Source organism: Mobula birostris, chromosome 12 (genome assembly GCF_030028105.1).
Source record: "Mobula birostris isolate sMobBir1 chromosome 12, sMobBir1.hap1, whole genome shotgun sequence".
Lineage (NCBI taxonomy): Eukaryota > Metazoa > Chordata > Chondrichthyes > Myliobatiformes > Myliobatidae > Mobula > Mobula birostris.
The window spans coordinates 98310858-98328240 of NC_092381.1; the positions used below are offsets into that span (position 1 = coordinate 98310858).

At 43.8% G+C, this 17383-nt stretch overlaps 1 protein-coding gene across 3 annotated transcripts in view; it reads left to right on the forward strand.

The window, feature by feature from the left end:
• The window catches only part of LOC140206136 (retinoic acid receptor RXR-gamma-A-like), a 279149-nt gene that overhangs the window by 127839 nt on the left and 133927 nt on the right, over positions 1–17383 (forward strand). Inside the window, exon 1 of one of the 3 annotated variants that reach the window (XM_072274347.1) lies at positions 290–495. The exons of the other annotated variants lie outside the window; for them this stretch is intronic. Coding sequence (XP_072130448.1) covers positions 447–495 — 49 coding nt within the window. The 5' untranslated portion in view covers positions 290–446. Of the gene's footprint in view, positions 1–289; positions 496–17383 lie in introns of those variants that run through there. 3 annotated transcript variants of the gene reach the window in all.

Consider the following 17383-nt stretch of genomic DNA (forward strand, 5'->3'; position numbering starts at 1 on the left):
ATCAGGGGAGAGGGAAGGGGTTCAGGGGTTACAAAACGCTGAAGGTAGAAATGAAGTTGTTTCACAAGAGTTGTGGGAACAGATCTCATGCTGGGGTAGAAAGTCCGCACTTTGCACGGCCCCAGTGAATTACATTCCATGTAATCGAGACTTCCAGCTGTTCTGTAGCTGGGGCAGTCATGGCGAGAGAGGCTGAGCGGCCGACTCGTGCTGCTATGCTGCCCTGCTCCTTTAAGAGCGCGGAGGAGCGCAGTCAGGAGCGGTTGCACCCACCGGCCGCTGACACATGTGCTGGAGCTGGGCACGGACAGCGCTTAAAACGGGGTGAGCTCTTACGTGTCCGGCAGCGGGACGGCCGGTGACTCGGCACCCTGTGGTCGTCCGTAGAACAGCCGAGGCTGCTGCAGTCATCAGCAATGAAGCGCCAGTAGCAGCCAGGCAGCAACATGTACGGACACTACCATCACTTGGTGAAGCTCCCTGTCACTTACAGCCGTAAGTAAAGCGCCGGCACATTCCCACACCCATCACTTCCTCCGTACGCGCATCTCCTGTTATGCTCCCCCGCTGCCTTCCCTCTCTCTCTCTTTCCCTTTACCCCTTTCTTTTTCAGTCTACCTTTACCCTCCTTTCTCTTTATCTTCCTTCCCCTCTCCTTCCTTCCCCGTTTCTCTATATCTCCTTTTCTTTCCCTTTCCTTCTTCTTGCTCTATTCCCCATTCCCTCTTTCCCTTCCCATTCCCTCTTTCCCTCCCCTATTACCCCCTCCCCCCTCCCCCCTCCCCCCTCCCCCTCCCCCCTCCCCCCTCCCCCCTCCCCCCTTCCCCCCTTCCCCCCTTCCCCCCTTCCCCCTCCCCCCTCCCCCCCCTCCCCCTCCCCCCTCCCCCCCTCCCCCCCTCCCCCCCTTCCCCCCTTCCCCCCTTCCCCCCTTCCCCCCTTCCCCCCTTCCCCCTTCCCCCCTCCCCCCTCCCCCCCTTCCCCCCTTCCCCCCTTCCCCTCTTTCCCTTCCCCCTCCCCTCTTCTTTCTCCCTCTCATCTTTCCCTTCCCCCTCCCCTCTTTTCCTTACCCCTGGTACCCCTCACACCCCACTCCTCTCTCCTGGTTCCCTTCAACCCCCCCCCACAGTTTCCTTCACCCATCCCCTTGTTTATGTTCTTTTTCCCTCTACCCCCTCCTTTGAAGTTAAAATGTTTTTAAGATTAAATATTGCTTTGATTGATTTATTAAAGGAAAGACTTGTCAACCCTTCCCTCATTGTTGTTGTTCTGGCTGTTTCCCTGGACAGGGGGATACAGATGTTGTTTGTGGGTGGGGGAGGAGGAAGTCATGGAATGGAGGAGTGTGGGGGAAGCACTACCCTGGGGTGAGGGATGAGGAGGGTTACCACGGGACAGAGGAGTGTGAATCTCAGCTCCTAGCTGTGTGCCATTGGGTTCAGAGCCCTGGATCATTTCATGCTTCAGCTTGGGAAGGTTTTTGAACTTGCAGTGACAGTGTTGTATGGCACCTCTTTTTCCAATACCCCATCTCCGAGGCTCCCTTCAGTATCTCCCCATTGCCTTCACTAAACTGCAGATGAGAAGAATTGGGGTGATCTGCCCCTCCCACAAAAGGGGATTTGAGATCACCTCAACCAGGTGGTCTATCCATAGTTCCTTCTGGGCAGTGTGTCTTCACTCAACATACACACAATTGGATATTGTCCTGTATCCCAATGCAGGACGATAGGCTGCTGCCAGAATTTTGGAAATCCTGGAGTAGGATTGGAGGAACCTTACTGCATAGTGCACAATCAGATTTCTAAATGAACACTGTACAGTGCCTCAATATATTTTTCTTTTTTTCTTTCTTTTTGAACTACTTATTTAATTTTTAGAGATGTATTTTTATTGTAATTTAGTTTTTTTTATTTATGTATTGCAATGTACTGCTGCCACAAAACAGCAAATTTCATGACATACAGAATGCCAGTGATATTACACCTGATTCTGATTCTAGCATTAACATGCAGCAGTCACCAAGGTGAATCTTCTGCCTAAAGCTTCAGCACATGCTTCACTTGCTGTATGTACCACTTCTTCTGAGTAGCATGTCCTTTTATCAATTCTTTGGGCACACATTTCTTTTGATGTTGGTATATTGTCACATGTATGGTAAAGAACTTCTGCTTTACAGATCCTTCAAACAGATCATTCCATATATAAGTGCATCAAGGTAGTACTAAAGGAAAGCAGAATGCAGAATATAATGCCTGCAATTGTAGAGAAAGTGCAGTTGCTAGTAAACAATTAAAGTGCAAAGGCCACAATGAGATGTATTGGGGGGATAAGTGTTCATCCTCAGCATATGAAAGGTCCTTTCAAGAGTTGTGTAACAGTGGGTGGGATAGAAGCTGTCCTTTAGTCTGGTGGTGTGTACTCTCAAGCTTTTGTATCTTCTGCCCATTGTGAGAAGGAGAAGACAGAATGTCAGGGTGGGAGGAGTCCTTGATTATGTTGTCTGTTTTTCCGAGGCAACATAGATGTCATTATCCCTTCGGAGTAAGCCATTTAATGATCCAGCTTCTCCCTTTTGTATCTCACACTTTGCATTATTTAATTCACATGTGCATTAGATTACACATTTCTCCTATTCATGTCCTAACTTCTGGTTACAATGATCCTCACTACATTGTCAGATTTTGCATTGGCTATACGTGTCAAAAGTATCTCCTCCTTATTCAAGTCTGGATGACTTGCATGAAGTCCTAATATTGACAGTCTACAGGGCTTCTCTGTCCCAAATATGGTTATATGGTTATATATTAAATATAGAAGAATCTACAGATTCTGGTAATCTTGAGTACATAGTACTGAAGGAACTCAGCAAGTCAGGCAGCATTTATGAAAGAGAATAAACAATCGATGTTTCATGCTGAGCCTTTTCATCAGGACCGGAGATGAAGGGGACAGAATAAGAAGTGGGGGGGGGGGTAGGTTTAGGAGTACAGCTGGCTGGTGAGGGGGAAGCTGAGTGGGGAGGGGGGTTGAAGTAAGAACCTGGGAGTTGATAGGTCAAAGAGGTAAGGGGCTGAAGAAGAAGGAATCTTACAGGAGAGGACTGTGGACCATAGAAAAAAGGGAAGGAAGAAGGATACCAAGAGAGGTGATGAGCAGGTGAGGAGAAGAGAAAGGTGAGAGGGGAACCAGATGGGGAATGGAAAAAAGAGAGAAGAGACAGGGGAGAAATTACCAGAAGTTAGAGAAATTGCTATTCATGCAATCAGGTTGGAAGCTACCCAGACAGAATATAAGATGTTCCTTCAGCCTGAGTGTGGCTTTATTGTGACAGTCCAGGAGGCCATGGGCAGATGTGTGAATGGAATGCCAAATTAAAATGGATGGTGACTGGAACCCTCCAGTGTATGTGTTGGTATGGCACCTCTGGGGCTGTGGAATATCAGGTGAAGCTCTGAAGCTGTCTGTCGAACCACTTGGCCTTCCCTGCTGTAAATACATAGCTGGCTTCCTGTTGCTACAAGATTGTGATAAAAGGACAATACTGCTTCACAGGCAGAACACTGTTACATGATGTTGCACTGCCAAATAATAGCTGTGCATAATTCAGTCTGCCTCTAAAGCCACAGGATGTAAATATTATGGAATCCTCTGACCAACTAGAGTCCAATTATCCCTCCAGTTAATTAGTGCTCTCAGGACCTTTAATTGAATAAAATTGAGTGTTAGTGGCTACATAACACTAAAATATAATCGACCAGGTCCCAAAAGTTTGAAGCATTTACTTCTATATCTGCCGGCACAGCTTACAAGTTGTGGTAGGAGAGCTGATTGTGAGGAGGACTGGAACAGACTTTGATGAGGAGAAACTTAATACTAAGAAACATAAGTTGCAAGGCTTTGGCAAAACAAAGGTTAAGGTACATATATAACCCTGAGATCCATGTTCTTGTGGGCATACTCAATAAATCTATAGAATAATAACCATAACAGAATCAATGAAAGATCGTCCAACTTGGCATTCAACCAGAGTGCAGAAGATGACGAACTGTGCAATGCAAAAAGGAAGAAATAATAATAAATAGGTAATAAATATCGAGAACATGAGAGGAAGAGTACTTGAAAGGGAGTCCATTGGTTGTGGTAACATTTCAATGATGGGGCAAGTAGAGTTATCAAGGGAGACAACATGGACCAGATGGTAGAGTTGTGAAGCTTGTGCAGGAATGGTGTGGACCAGTGTGCACATCTTTGCCCATTTTTAAAATGGCAGCCTGACGTTAAGAGAACAGTCAATTTGCAACTGAGATGCCATACTTCATGAGTAGAGGCAAAGAAACGAATATAAAAGTAAAGACATTACGTTAACCATACCCAGATTATTGCATGCAGTTCTTGTCGTACAGCTTGTAAATGGGCCCTGTGCCATCCAAGCCAGCCTGATTTGTCCAGTTTTTAACTTGCTTCTCTCTAAATCTTTCCTATCCAAGTACCTGTATAAGTGTCTTTTAATGTACCTGCCTCAACCACCTCCTCTGGCAGCTCATTCTATGTACTTACCATCTCTGAATGGAAAGAGTTGCTCCTTGGGTTCCTATTAAATCTCTGCTCTTTCATCTTAAGCCTCTGCCCTCTGATTGTTGATTCCTCAAATCTAGGAAAAAGACCTTGTATATGCTACTTGTTATTTTATACCTCAGTAAGATCATCCCTCATTCTCCTAGGCCCCAGTGAACGAAGTCCCCACTTGTTCAATCAGCCTCTTTCCATGCCTCTGTCCCTCAAGTCCTTGCAACATCCTTGTAAACCTCTTCTGCACTCTTTCCAGTTTACTGGTATCATTCCTATAGTTTGTTCATTGTGTGCCATGTCATATGATGTGGGCGATCATGGTCTTTCCATGACCATGATTGTACTTGCCTTGTATAGAAGTGGTTTGCCATTGCCGCCTTCTAGGCAGTATCCTTACAAGATGGGCGACCCCAGCCATTATCAATACTCTACAGAGATTGTCTGTCTCGCATCAGTGGTTGCATAACTAGGACTTGAGATATGCACTAGCTACTCATATGACTATCGATGGCTTTATGTGACCCTGATTGGGGCTAGGGGGTGGAGTCGCTAAGCAGGTGCTACACCTTACTCAAGGATGACCTGCAGGCTTACACCTCCTTTGGTAGAGACATATCTCCACCATGACAACCAAATATGTTCTTTTGTGGGGTGACCGATACTGAATGCAATATTCCAAATATAGCCACACCAGCTTCTATAATTCAATGCCCTGACTGATGAAGGCATCATACTTTAGAAAGGATCTCCTGATCTCAGGGAGAGAGCAGGAAAGACTCACTGGATGGCAGATTTTAGCTGCACAATTCAAGAGGAGAAGCTGAGGTTGCCCTTTTCAGAACAGTGGAGACTGACGTCAGATTTGGTCAGTGCGTACAAGATCATGTGTGGCTTGGAGTCAGTAGAGAGAAGTGGTTCCTATCAGCAGATGATTCATTAAAGTACAGATCTAATTTGAGCAAAAGAGAAGGGGTTGCTGTTGGTCTCCTTTTGGTGTTTGTGATCATTTCTCATCCTGCAGGCCTGCCTGCCTTCATTGGGGCAAATTACCTAGGTGTTAGCATGTCGCTGATCCTGGAACCTGCCATCTGCACACTAGTTTCCTGGATCACCACAGTGGCTGTGCTTCCACTAAGGCAGAGCCGAGTATGAAGTACTGTGGCAGGTTGCAAGATTAGTTGAAGGTAGAAGACCAAAGCAATCTCTTTCTGCCTTAAGCAGTCTGACACAGTAGCAAAGGACAGCAGCATTGGTATTGATACTGGTGTGGTTGCTGTGCATGGAAATATTACCAGCAACATTTCCAACTTGTATTTGTATTCACAAACTTCAGACCTGACCTTCCCCAAGGGGCTGGTACATAGACAGTCACCCAATAGGTTAGAGTAGATGTCAAACTTCAGAGGTTATTGCACGCATAAAATGCTGACAGCTACATCATGTACGGCATCGCATTTAGGCCCTTCTATGAGGGGAGAGTTCTTAACCTGTCATTGTGGGAAAGGTCAGCTGAGTGGAGGAGGGACTCCCACTGCTCTGACAATGAGAGGAAGCTCAGTCAGAGCCCCAGTCAAGAACCACACTAGCTCTCTGCCAACCACCTTCAGCTGTAGACTTGCACCAATATCCAAATCCAAAGTTGGAGACTGACAGCAAAGACGCTGGACAGCACTGGTGAGAAGATGAGAGCTTGGATGTGCTGAGATGAGTTGGAAAGAGGAACACTGTTTTTATTCTCCCCACACTTCCTCCCACAATTCCACCACTCATCCATACTAGGCCAGTTTATAATGCCTGATTAACCTATGCCCTTTTTTGTGTCCAACGCCAGCCTCCTAGGCTTGAGTTGACGTAGTAGAAGTAGTGACTAACCTAACTGCACAAGTTGATTTAGGATGTAGGAGGAAACCCACACAGGCACAGTGAGAATGTGCAAACTCTTCACACTCAGCACCCAAGTTCAGGATCGAACCCAGTTCTCAAGGTGGGAGGCAGCTGTTCTGCAAGTTGTATTGTTGTGCCATGTCCCTCTATACAGAGTCAAGAAGTCACACAGTGCAAAAACATGCCCTTTGGCTCAATTAGTCCATGCCGATCAAAATGCCCATCTAAACTGGTCCCATTTGCCCATGATTAGCCCATACCCTCTAAAACAAGGGTTCCTAACCTTGGGTCCACAGACCCCTCAGTTAATGGTAAGGCTACATGGCATAAAAAAAAAGTTGGGAACCCCTGCTCTAAAGTTTTCCAATCCATGTACCTGTTCAAATACCTTTTAAATGTTGTTAATGTACCTGCCTCAACCACTTCATCTGGCAACTCATAGTCATAGTCATACTTTATTGATCCCGAGGGAAACTGAATTTTGTTACAGTTGCCCCAACCAAGAATAGAGTATTAATATAGCAATATAAAACCATAAATAATTAAATAGTAATATGTAAATTATGCCAGGAAATAAGTCCAGGACCAGCCTATTGGCTCAGGGTGTCTGACCCTCCAAGGGAGGAGTTGTAAAGTTTGATGGCCACAGGCAGGAATGACTTCCTATGACGCTCAGTGTAGCATCTTGGTGGAATGAGTCTCTGGCTGAATGTACTCCTGTGCCCAACCAGTACATTATGTAGTGGATGGGAGACATTGTCCAAGATAGCATGAAACTTAGACAGCATCCTCTTTTCAGACACCACCATCAGAGAGTCCAGTTCCATCCCCACAACATCACTGGCCTTACGAATGAGTTTGTTGATTCTGTTGGTGTCTGCTACCCTCAGCCTGCTGCCCCAGCACACAACAGCAAACATGATAGCACTGGCCACCACAGACTCGTAGAACATCCTCTGCATCATCCGGCAGATGTTAAAGGACCTCAATCTCCTCAGGAAATAGAGACAGCTCTGACCCTTCTTGTAGACAGCCTCAGTGTTCTTTGACCAGTCCAGTTTATTATCAATTCGTATCCCCAGGTATTTGTAATCCTCCACCATGTCCACACTGACCCCCTGGATGGAAACAGGGGTCACCGGTGCCTTAGCCCTCCTCAGGTCCACCACCAGCTCCTTAGTCTTTTTCACATTAAGCTGCAGATAAATTCTGCTTACTCCGTGTGACAAAGTTTCCTACCGTAGCCCTGTACTCAGCCTCATCTCCCTTGCTGATGCATCCAACTATGGCAGAGTCATCAGAAAACTTCTGAAGATGGCAAGACTCTGTTCAGTAGTTGAAGTCCGAGGTGTAAATGGTGAAGAGAAAGGGAAACAAGACAGTCCCCTGTGGAGCCCCAGTGCTGCTGATCACTCTGTCGGACACACAGTGTTGCAAGCACATGTACTGTGGTCTGCCTGTCCATATTTCATACACCAGTCGTTCCATATACTGTATGTAGTATCATCTGGCCCCTCAGGCGCTATCAAATCTCTTCTCCTCTCACTTTAAACCTATACCCTTTAGTTCTTGATTCCCCTTTCAGTGTGCATTCACCCTTTCTATGCCCCTTATGATGTTATTCAACTCTATCAGACCACATCTCATCCACCTACTCCAATGAATAAAGTCCGAGCCCTCTCAACCTCTCCCTATAACTCAGTCCATCAAATCCCAGCAATATCCCAATCAATCTTTTCTGAAATCTTTCCAGCTTAATGGTTTCTTTCCTATAGCAGGGTGATCAAAAGTGGGCACGTTCCAAATGCAGCCTCACCAACTGCAACATCATGTCTCAACTCCTGTACTCATATAATGATGGCCAGTGTGCCAGACACCTTTACAATCCTGTCCACATCTGATGCTACTTTGAGTGAATTATGTACTTGTACTTCTAAGTCTCTCTGTTGTACAACACTGCCCAGGGCCTTGGTGTTCACTGTGAAAAGTTCTGCCTTGATTTGTCACAATTAACTGAATTAAATACCGCATGAGAAAATAAGTACCTAATGCCACAAGGGAAGAGGACCATAAGAAGACCAAGAGGGGGTCTTTCATCTGCTGGAACTTGAAAGGATATTGTATATGCACTACTATCCTAAGGAATGACCATGTACTTTGTTTTATTAACCCTTGCTTGCCCATTCTGTTTGCCCCAGATATATGGCATGAATTGAGAGCAGCTTGACCATCTGATTGGGATGATGGTAGTTTGAGTTCAGTCATAGCCTCACAATTAATCATCTCTGTTTCTAATTGCATTGTGTGGAAGCTCATCTTTCTGCAATGACTTGTTTCTCTGTGCTCAGCTGTACCACAGTGGATGTGCAGCTCTCATTACTACTGAGAAAAGCTATTAGATCACTGCTAAAATGTTGAATGTTTAATTAGGAAGGGGAAAAAAGATTATGAGAGAAAACTGGCAGGGAACATAAAAATTGACTGTAAAAGCTTTTATAGATATGTAAAAAGGAGAAGACTGGTAAAGACAAATGTAGGTCCCCTACAGACAGAAACAGGTGAATTGATTATGGGGAGCAAGGACATGGCAGACCAATTGAATAATTACTTTGGTTCTGTCTTCACTAAGGAGGACATAAATAATCTTCCAAAAATAGTAGGGGACAGAGGGTCCAGTGAGATGGAGGAACTGAGTGAAATACATGTTAGTAAGGAAGTGGTGTTGGGTAAATTGAAGGGATAAAGGCAGATAAATCCCCAGGGCCAGATGGTCTGCATCCCAGAATGCTTAAGGAAGTAGCCCAAGAAATAGTGGATGCATTAGTGATAATTTTTCAAAACTCGTTAGATTCTGGACTAGTTCCTGAGGATTGGAGGGTGGCTAATGTAACCCCACTTTTTAAAAAAGGAGGGAGAGAGAAACCGGGGAATTATAGACTGGTTAGCCTGACATCGGTGGTGAGGAAAATGCTAGAGTCAGTTATCAAAGATGTGATAACAGCACATTTGGAAAGCGGTGATATCATCGGACAAAGTCAGCATGGATTTGTGAAAGGAAAATCATGTCTGACGAATCTCATAGAATTTTTTGAGGATGTAACTAGTAGAGTGGATAGGGGAGAACCAGTGGATGTGGTATATTTGGATTTTCAAAAGGCTTTTGACAAGGTCCCACACAGGAGATTAGTGTGCAAACTTAAAGCACACGGTATTAGGGGTAAGGTATTGATGTGGATAGAGAATTGGTTAGCAGACAGGAAGCAAAGAGTGGGAATAAACGGGATCTTTTCAGAATGGCAGGCAGTGACTAGTGAGGTACCGCAAGGCTCAGTGCTGGGACCCCAGTTGTTTACAATATATATTAATGACTTGGATGAGGGAATTAAATGCAGCATCTCCAAGTTTGCGGATGACACGAAGCTGGACGGCAGTGTTAGCTGTGAGGAGGATGCTAAGAGGATGCAGGGTGACTTGGATAGGTTGGGTGAGTGGGCAAATTCATGGCAGATGCAATTTAATGTGGATAAATGTGAAGTTATCCACTTTGGTGGCAAAAATAGGAAAACAGATTATTATCTGAATGGTGGCCGATTAGGAAAAGGGGAGGTGCAATGAGACCTGGGTGTCATTATACACCAGTCATTGAAAGTGGGCATGCAGGTACAGCAGGCGGTGAAAAAGGCGAATGGTATGCTGGCATTTATAGCGAGAGGATTCGAGTACAGGAGCAGGGAGGTACTATTGCAGTTGTACAAGGCCTTGGTGAGACCACACCTGGAGTATTGTGTGCAGTTTTGGTCCCCTAATTTGAGGAAAGACATCCTTGCCATAGAGGGAGTACAAAATAGATTAACCAGATTGATTCCTGGGATGGCAGGACTTTCAAATGAAGAAAGACTGGATGAACTGGGCTTGTACTCGTTGGAATTTAGAAGATTGAGGGGGGATCTGATTGAAACGTATAAAATCCTAAAGGGATTGGACAGGCTAGATGCAGGAAGATTATTCCCGATGTTGGGGAAGTCCAGAACGAGGGGTCACAGTTTGAGGATAAAGGGGAAGCCTTTTAGGACAGAGATTAGGAAAAACTTCTTCACACAGAGAGTGGTGAATCTGTGGAATTCTCTGCCACAGGAAACAGTTGAGGCCAGTTCATTGGCTATATTTAAGAGGGAGTTAGATATGGCCCTTGTGGCTACGGGGATCAGTGGGTATGGAGGGAAGGCTGGTGCAGGGTTCTGAGTTGGATGATCAGCCATGATCATAATAAATGGCGGTGCAGGCTCGAAGGGCTGAATGGCCTACTCCTGCACCTATTTTCTATGTTTTCTGTGTGCTCCCAAAGAGTTTAATTTTGTTTTGAAGGGGAACAATTTTTCTCATGCTTTCCACATCTGAACAAAGCACGGTTCATTCATTGGAGTACTTTTGAAATGTAGTCGCAGCTGGTATGTAGAAAAAGCGGCAGCTAATTTGTACACAACTAGCCCCCAAACAATGAGATTATAACCAGACAATCTGCTTGCAGTCGTGTTGACTGAATGATGAGTTAATTGCCAAGATACTGAGGATGGTTGTCAAATTGTTATGTGTGATTTTTCTGCTCTTGGGAAGAGTGGACCCTGTTCTTTCATCTGAAACACTGCACTTCTGATTGTACAGCAGTATTGTATTTCTCCCTTTGCCTGAGAATTTTGTACTCGAGACCCAAGAGCAGGAAACTTCAACTTTCTGATTTGGAGATGAAAAATCAACTGTAACCAGTCTTTATTTGGTGGTTAAAGTACTTTAGAAGTTGTAGTTTCAAAGAACATAACCTAGCATGATGTGACTTTTCATTTGAGTACAAACATGGTCACTGTGCAGCAGTGGTTGATGTGGATTAGAAAGTGTTGTGTTTATTGTCAGTCATGCCAGTTGACACTAACTAGTTATTGTACTATAAATGTTTCCAGGACAGTGACTTCTGAGTTAATTAAGTCATTCATTGGCAACGTTCAGTGCTTAGCACACAGGCGTCAGTTATGCTTTTCAATAATGATGCCATTGCAATCCAAAATTCAAACTGTTGTTGCATTTAAATATCTTGGTTTGGGATCTTACCATGCAGAAGGGGCTTTTGAACCTGGTGTGTTAACTGTCCATCATTGCTGAATCTTGAAGAAATACTTGTGAGGAGCTGGCTGGACAGGGACAATGTAATGTCATGTGCAGACGTGCATGTCCTGGTATGGAAATACCAGTGCCCTTGGCTGAAAAATCCTACAAAAAGTAGTAGATACGACCCAATCCATCACCATTGATCACATTACATGGAGTGCTGTTGCAGGAAAGCAGCATCCATCACCAAGGACTCTCCATGGTCTCTTCTCATTGCTGCCATCAGAAAGAATGTACAGAGGCCTCAGAACCCACACCACCAGACTCAGGAGCCATTATGGCCCCTGAACCATCAGGCTTTGAACCAGTGGGGATAAGTTCACTCGCCCCATTACCAAACTGTTCCCAAACTTATAGACTCACTTTCAAGGACTCTTCACCTCATGTTCTCAATATTTATTGTTTTATTTATTGTGATTTTTTTTTCTTTTATATTTACATTTTTGTCTTTTGCACATTAGTTGTTTGTCCATCTTGTTGGATGATTCTATTGTATTGTGTTTCTTGGATTTTCTGACTATGCCTGCAAGAAAACAAGTCTCAGGGTTGTTTATGGTGATGTATATGTACTTTGAATTTTGAAATATGAATTAGGGGCACAAATAGGTCACTTAGCCCCTCAAATTCACTCACTCATTCAGTAAGATCACAGTGAGTCTAATTGTAACTTTGACTTAATTATCCTTTTCACCCCCTTTGATTACCTACCTTGACTATAAAAAATGTTACTCAGATTCTTTGTTTTTTTTGAAGACTGTTTGATGGCTCTGGTCTGTACAATAAGACCCCCCCTCATTAAGAAGGATGAGAGAGGATCTTGTGGAGACCTACTAAAATAGTAGTAATAGTGATACTGAAAGGCCTGGATAGAGTGGCTTTGGAAAGGTTGTTTGCATTTGTAACAGAGTCTTGGATCCGAAAGACAGCCTCAGAATGAAAAGGTGATTCTTTAAAACAATTAGCGAATTGCTTCAGTCAGAGGGTGGTGAACCTATGGAATTCGTTGCCAAAGATGGATGTGGAGGCCAAGTCATTGGATGTATTTAATGAAGAGATTGATCATACAGTGGGTTCTAGTTAATGGGACCATGGGACCAGAAAATTTTGGCTCAATTAAGCGACAGCCCCAAATAGCCGAGGTTTCATGGAAATAGTTTAAAATCTTGTATAGAAAAAGAATTTTCACTGTACATCAGTATTTAAATCAAAACTACTACAGTACTATAAAACTGTGTATTAGTTCCAAATAATTACTGATGGAGGAATTAATCCAGTGGACACTGCTGTGTTCTTTTGATTGTAAATGAATAAAATCGTTGCAGACAACTAGTGTAGAAAATCACTGCCTTCAAACAATGCTCTTGACGATTGCATCTTCCAAATCTTCATTTTCTTTATAATGTTCGACATAATTGTCAATACCTTAAAATTCTTCATAGGTCCTAACTTGCTGAAGTAGTGAAATTTTCACTCACAGCCATATCTGGCATCTCCAAGCCTGAATACTTGAAACTACAGTGAGCAAAACAGTTCTGAATTGTCTTACTGTTCGTTACTTGCCAACTATTAGTGACAAAAATCACTATTCTTAGAGTGAACAGTTTTGAAATAGTATCACTTGTGTGTTCAAAAAGCAGTGTAGTATCTCAACATGTGCATGCAACTAAAGCTAATTAGAAACTGTTTGGCAGCAGTCTCCTGTCCCAGTTAAGCAGCATACGAGGGGTGATTGATAAGTTTGTGGCCTAAGGTAGAAGGCGTCAATTTTAGAAAACCTAGCACATTTATTTTTCAACATAGTCCCTTCCTACATGTACACACTTGGTCCAGCGGTCGTGGAGCATACGGATCCCTTCTTTGTAGAAGTGATCCACAGCAGGGGTGATTGATAAGTTTGTGGCCTAAGGTAAAAGGAGGTGAATTATTAACTTCAAGCTTTCTGCATGATCACTCAAAGAGTTGAACTGCACATGCATGTAACGAGAGCGCCTTGGACCTCCAGGTGGTCCGCAGCAGTGGTGATTGATAAGTTCATGGCATAAGGTAGAAGGAGATGAGTTATACAACTGTTGTTCAAATCAAATCTTCCCTCATAAGACAAACTATAGACGCACTTCCAAGAACTCTATAACTCATGTTCTCAGTATTATTTTATTTATTTATCATTGTTAAATTTTTTTGTATTTGCATAGTTTATCTTCTTTTGTACATTGGTTCTTTGTCAGTCTTTGTGTGTAGTTTTTCATTGATTCTATTATACTTCTTTGTTCTGCTGTGAATGCCTGCAAGAAAATGAATCTCAGGATTATATATGGTGATGTAAATGATGTTTAAAAAATTACTTTGAACTTTGAAGCTATCCTTTCTAGATACAGGCAGTCCCCAGGCTATGATAGAGTCTAGCTGTCCATTCTCCAGTCAAAAGTGAACAGAAACAATCAGTGGGAGTGTATTACAGAAACAGCTGTGAAGGGAGAGTAAACACAAAATATTCTGCAGATGCTGGGGTCAACGCAGCACTCACAACACGCTGGAGGAACTCAGCAGGTCAGGCAGCATCCGTGGAAACGATCAGTCAACGTTTCGGGCCGGAACCCTTTGTCAGGATGAAGGGTTCTGGCCCGAAACGTTGACTGATCGTTTCCACGGACGCTGCCCGATCTGCTGTGAAGGGAGAGTAAGCAGGCACAGGAAGAGTGGCCACCAGCCGGTCTCACTGACTCAGTAAATGAACCTGTTCAGTACCCCCAACTGTGCTCTGTCTGAGTGGAGGAGGGTGAGGAATTCCCCATTCCCACCTGGCAGAAGATGGCTGCAGTCCACAGCAGCTGGCAAATCCATCCCCATTCATCCCACTAGTCTCCCAAATGCTTGATTGTGTACACAGTGTGACCATAAGTCAGGTATTCATAATCTGAGGACAGCCTCTATTAGCCTGGTAAATCTGTAAATATACTTCATAATACTCCACATGTGGTCTACCAGTCCCTAAATAACTGAAATATAACCCAATGTACATACTGCGCTGAGCAGTTTAAGACATTGTTTAAGACGTTTGTGAGGCCTAATTTGGTGTATCATGTGCAGTTTGGTCACCTACCTACAGGAAAGATGTTGACAGGTTTGAAAGTGTACAGAAAATATTTACAAGGATGTTGCCGGGTGTGGAGGACCTGAGTTCCAAGGAAAGATTGGATTAGAACTCTATTCTTTAGAATGTAGAAGATTGAGAGATTTGATAGAGGTATATAAATTATGAGGGGTATAGATAGAATAATGCAAGCAGGTTTTTTCCAGCAAGATTGGGTGGGACTACAACCAGAGGTCATGATTTCAGGTTGAAAGGGAAATATGAGGGGAAACTTCTCCTGTCAGAGGGTCATGAGAGTGTAGAAAGAGTTGCTAGTGTAAGTGGTGCATATGAGTTTGATTTCAACATTTAAGAGAAGTTTGGATAGGTACATGAATAGTTGGGGTATGGAGGATCGGTGCAGGTCGATGGAAGTGGGCAGTTTACATGGTTTTGACATGGACTAGATGGGCTGAAGGGCCTGTTTCTGTGCTGTACTTCTCTGGGACTCCATGACATCAGTGAACCATCTAAGTTTTACAATGTAATGTGCACTGAAACTGATGAGCTACATTTCACATGGCACCCTTTCCAAAGCTTCCACTTGCTTCCCATAATGGGGTGATCAGATCTACACTTAATACTCTAAGTACAGCTTTAGCAAAATTTACAGATTTTCAAGAGTGCTATAACAATGGGATAGAATCTGTCCCTGAGCTTGTTGGTATGCGTCCTCAAGCTTTTGTGTATTCTGCCTGCAGGAGGTATGGAGAAGGGTGGGGGTAAGAGAGAATGACAGGGATTGCAGAAGTCCTTGATTATATTGGTTGCTTTCCCAAGTCAGCGGGAAGTGTTGATGGAGTCAAATGCATTTCCTCTGCCTTTTACACACAGAACATACTTGGACAAACTTACACTTCACCTGTATCAGGAATGCCAGAGCATTGCTGGAATACCAGACCTCAGCATTATAGCCGTGATGTTGTCCAGTCCAGTGTGCTCAGCTCTTTGTGTTGCATGGAATAAATCAAATAGGTGTCATGATGGTTGGACAGTGAATGGATCGTGCTCTCAAGCTGGCTGAAGGTGTTTCACATTAATGTCATGTACAGAGTGTTGAGAACCACTATCAATGAGGCCTGGGGATGCTCACAGAGCCTGCTGCTTTGTCAAGGTTTTGATCCTACCCAATTAGAAACAAGCAAATGCAGGTTCTGGAACAATCAGAAGAATTGCTTTTTCATTAATGTCCCTCAGAGGCGATTAGGCAGGTAATAGACCTCCAACCCCAGTGACCTTGGCTTTCATGTCTCCTTCAGACCTCTAGCTTTGGTCTTCACGAATGAGGCTGATTAACAAGATAAAATCCGCTGGCATTACAGGAAAGATACTGGCATGGATAGTGAAATGGCTGACAGGCAGGAGGCAGCGAGTGAGAATAAAAGGAGCCTTTTCTGGTTGGCTGCCAGTGACTAGTGATGTTCCTTAGCAGTCAGTATTGGGACTGCTACTTTTCTCATTGTTTGTCAATGATTTAGATAATGGAATTGATGGCTTTGTGACAAAGTTTGCAGATGATATGAAAATAAGTGGAGGGGTAGGTAGTGCCGAGGAAGCAATGTGATTGCAACAAGACTTCGCCAAGTTAGAAATGGGCAAAAAAGTGGCAGATGGAATACAGTGTTGGGAAATGTATGATAATGCATTTTGGTAAAAGGACCAATCTAAATGGGGGGAAGGTTCAGACATCAGGGGTGCAGAGGGACCTAGCAGTCCTCTTGCAAGACTCCCAGACTGTTTATTTACAGGTTGTCTGTGATAAAGAAGGCAAATGCAATGTTGGCATTTATTTCACTAGTCAGGCCACACTTGGAGTATTGTCAACAGTTTTAACCATATAACAATTACAGCACGGAAACAGGCCGTCTCGGCCCTTCTAGTCCGTGCCGAACTCCTAGTCTCACCTAGTCCCACTCGGTCCATAACCCTCCATTCCCTTCCTGTCCATATATCTATCCAATTTAACTTTAAACGACAACATCAAAACTGCCTCAACCACTTCTGCTGGAAACTGGTTCCACACAGCCACCACTCTCTGAGTAAAGAAGTTACCCCTAAACTTTTGCCCTTTAACTCTCAACTCATGTCCTCTTGTTTGAATCTCCCCCACCCTGAATGGAAAAAGCCTATCCACATCAACTCTATCAGTCCCCCTCATAATTTTAAACACCTCTATCAAGTTCCCTCTCAACCTTCTACGCTTCAAAGAATAAAGACCTAACTTGTTCAACCTTTCTCTGTAACTTAGGAGATGAAACCCAGGCAACATTTTAGTAAACCTCCTCTGTACTCTCTCAATTTTATTGACATCTTTCCTATAATTTGGTGACCAGAACTGTACACAATACTCCAAATTTGGCCTTACCAATGCTTTATACAATTTCAACATTACATCCCAACTCCTATACTCAATGCTCTGATTAATAAAGGCCAGCATACCAAAAGCTTTCTTCACCACCCTATCCACATGAGATTCCACCTTCAGGGAACTATGCACCATTATTCCTAGATCCCTCTGTTCTACAGCATTCTTCAATGCCCATGTATGTCCTATTTTGATTAGTCCTACCAAGATGTAGCACCTCACATTTTTCAGCATTCAACTGCATCTGCCATCTTTCAGCTCACTCTTCTAACTGG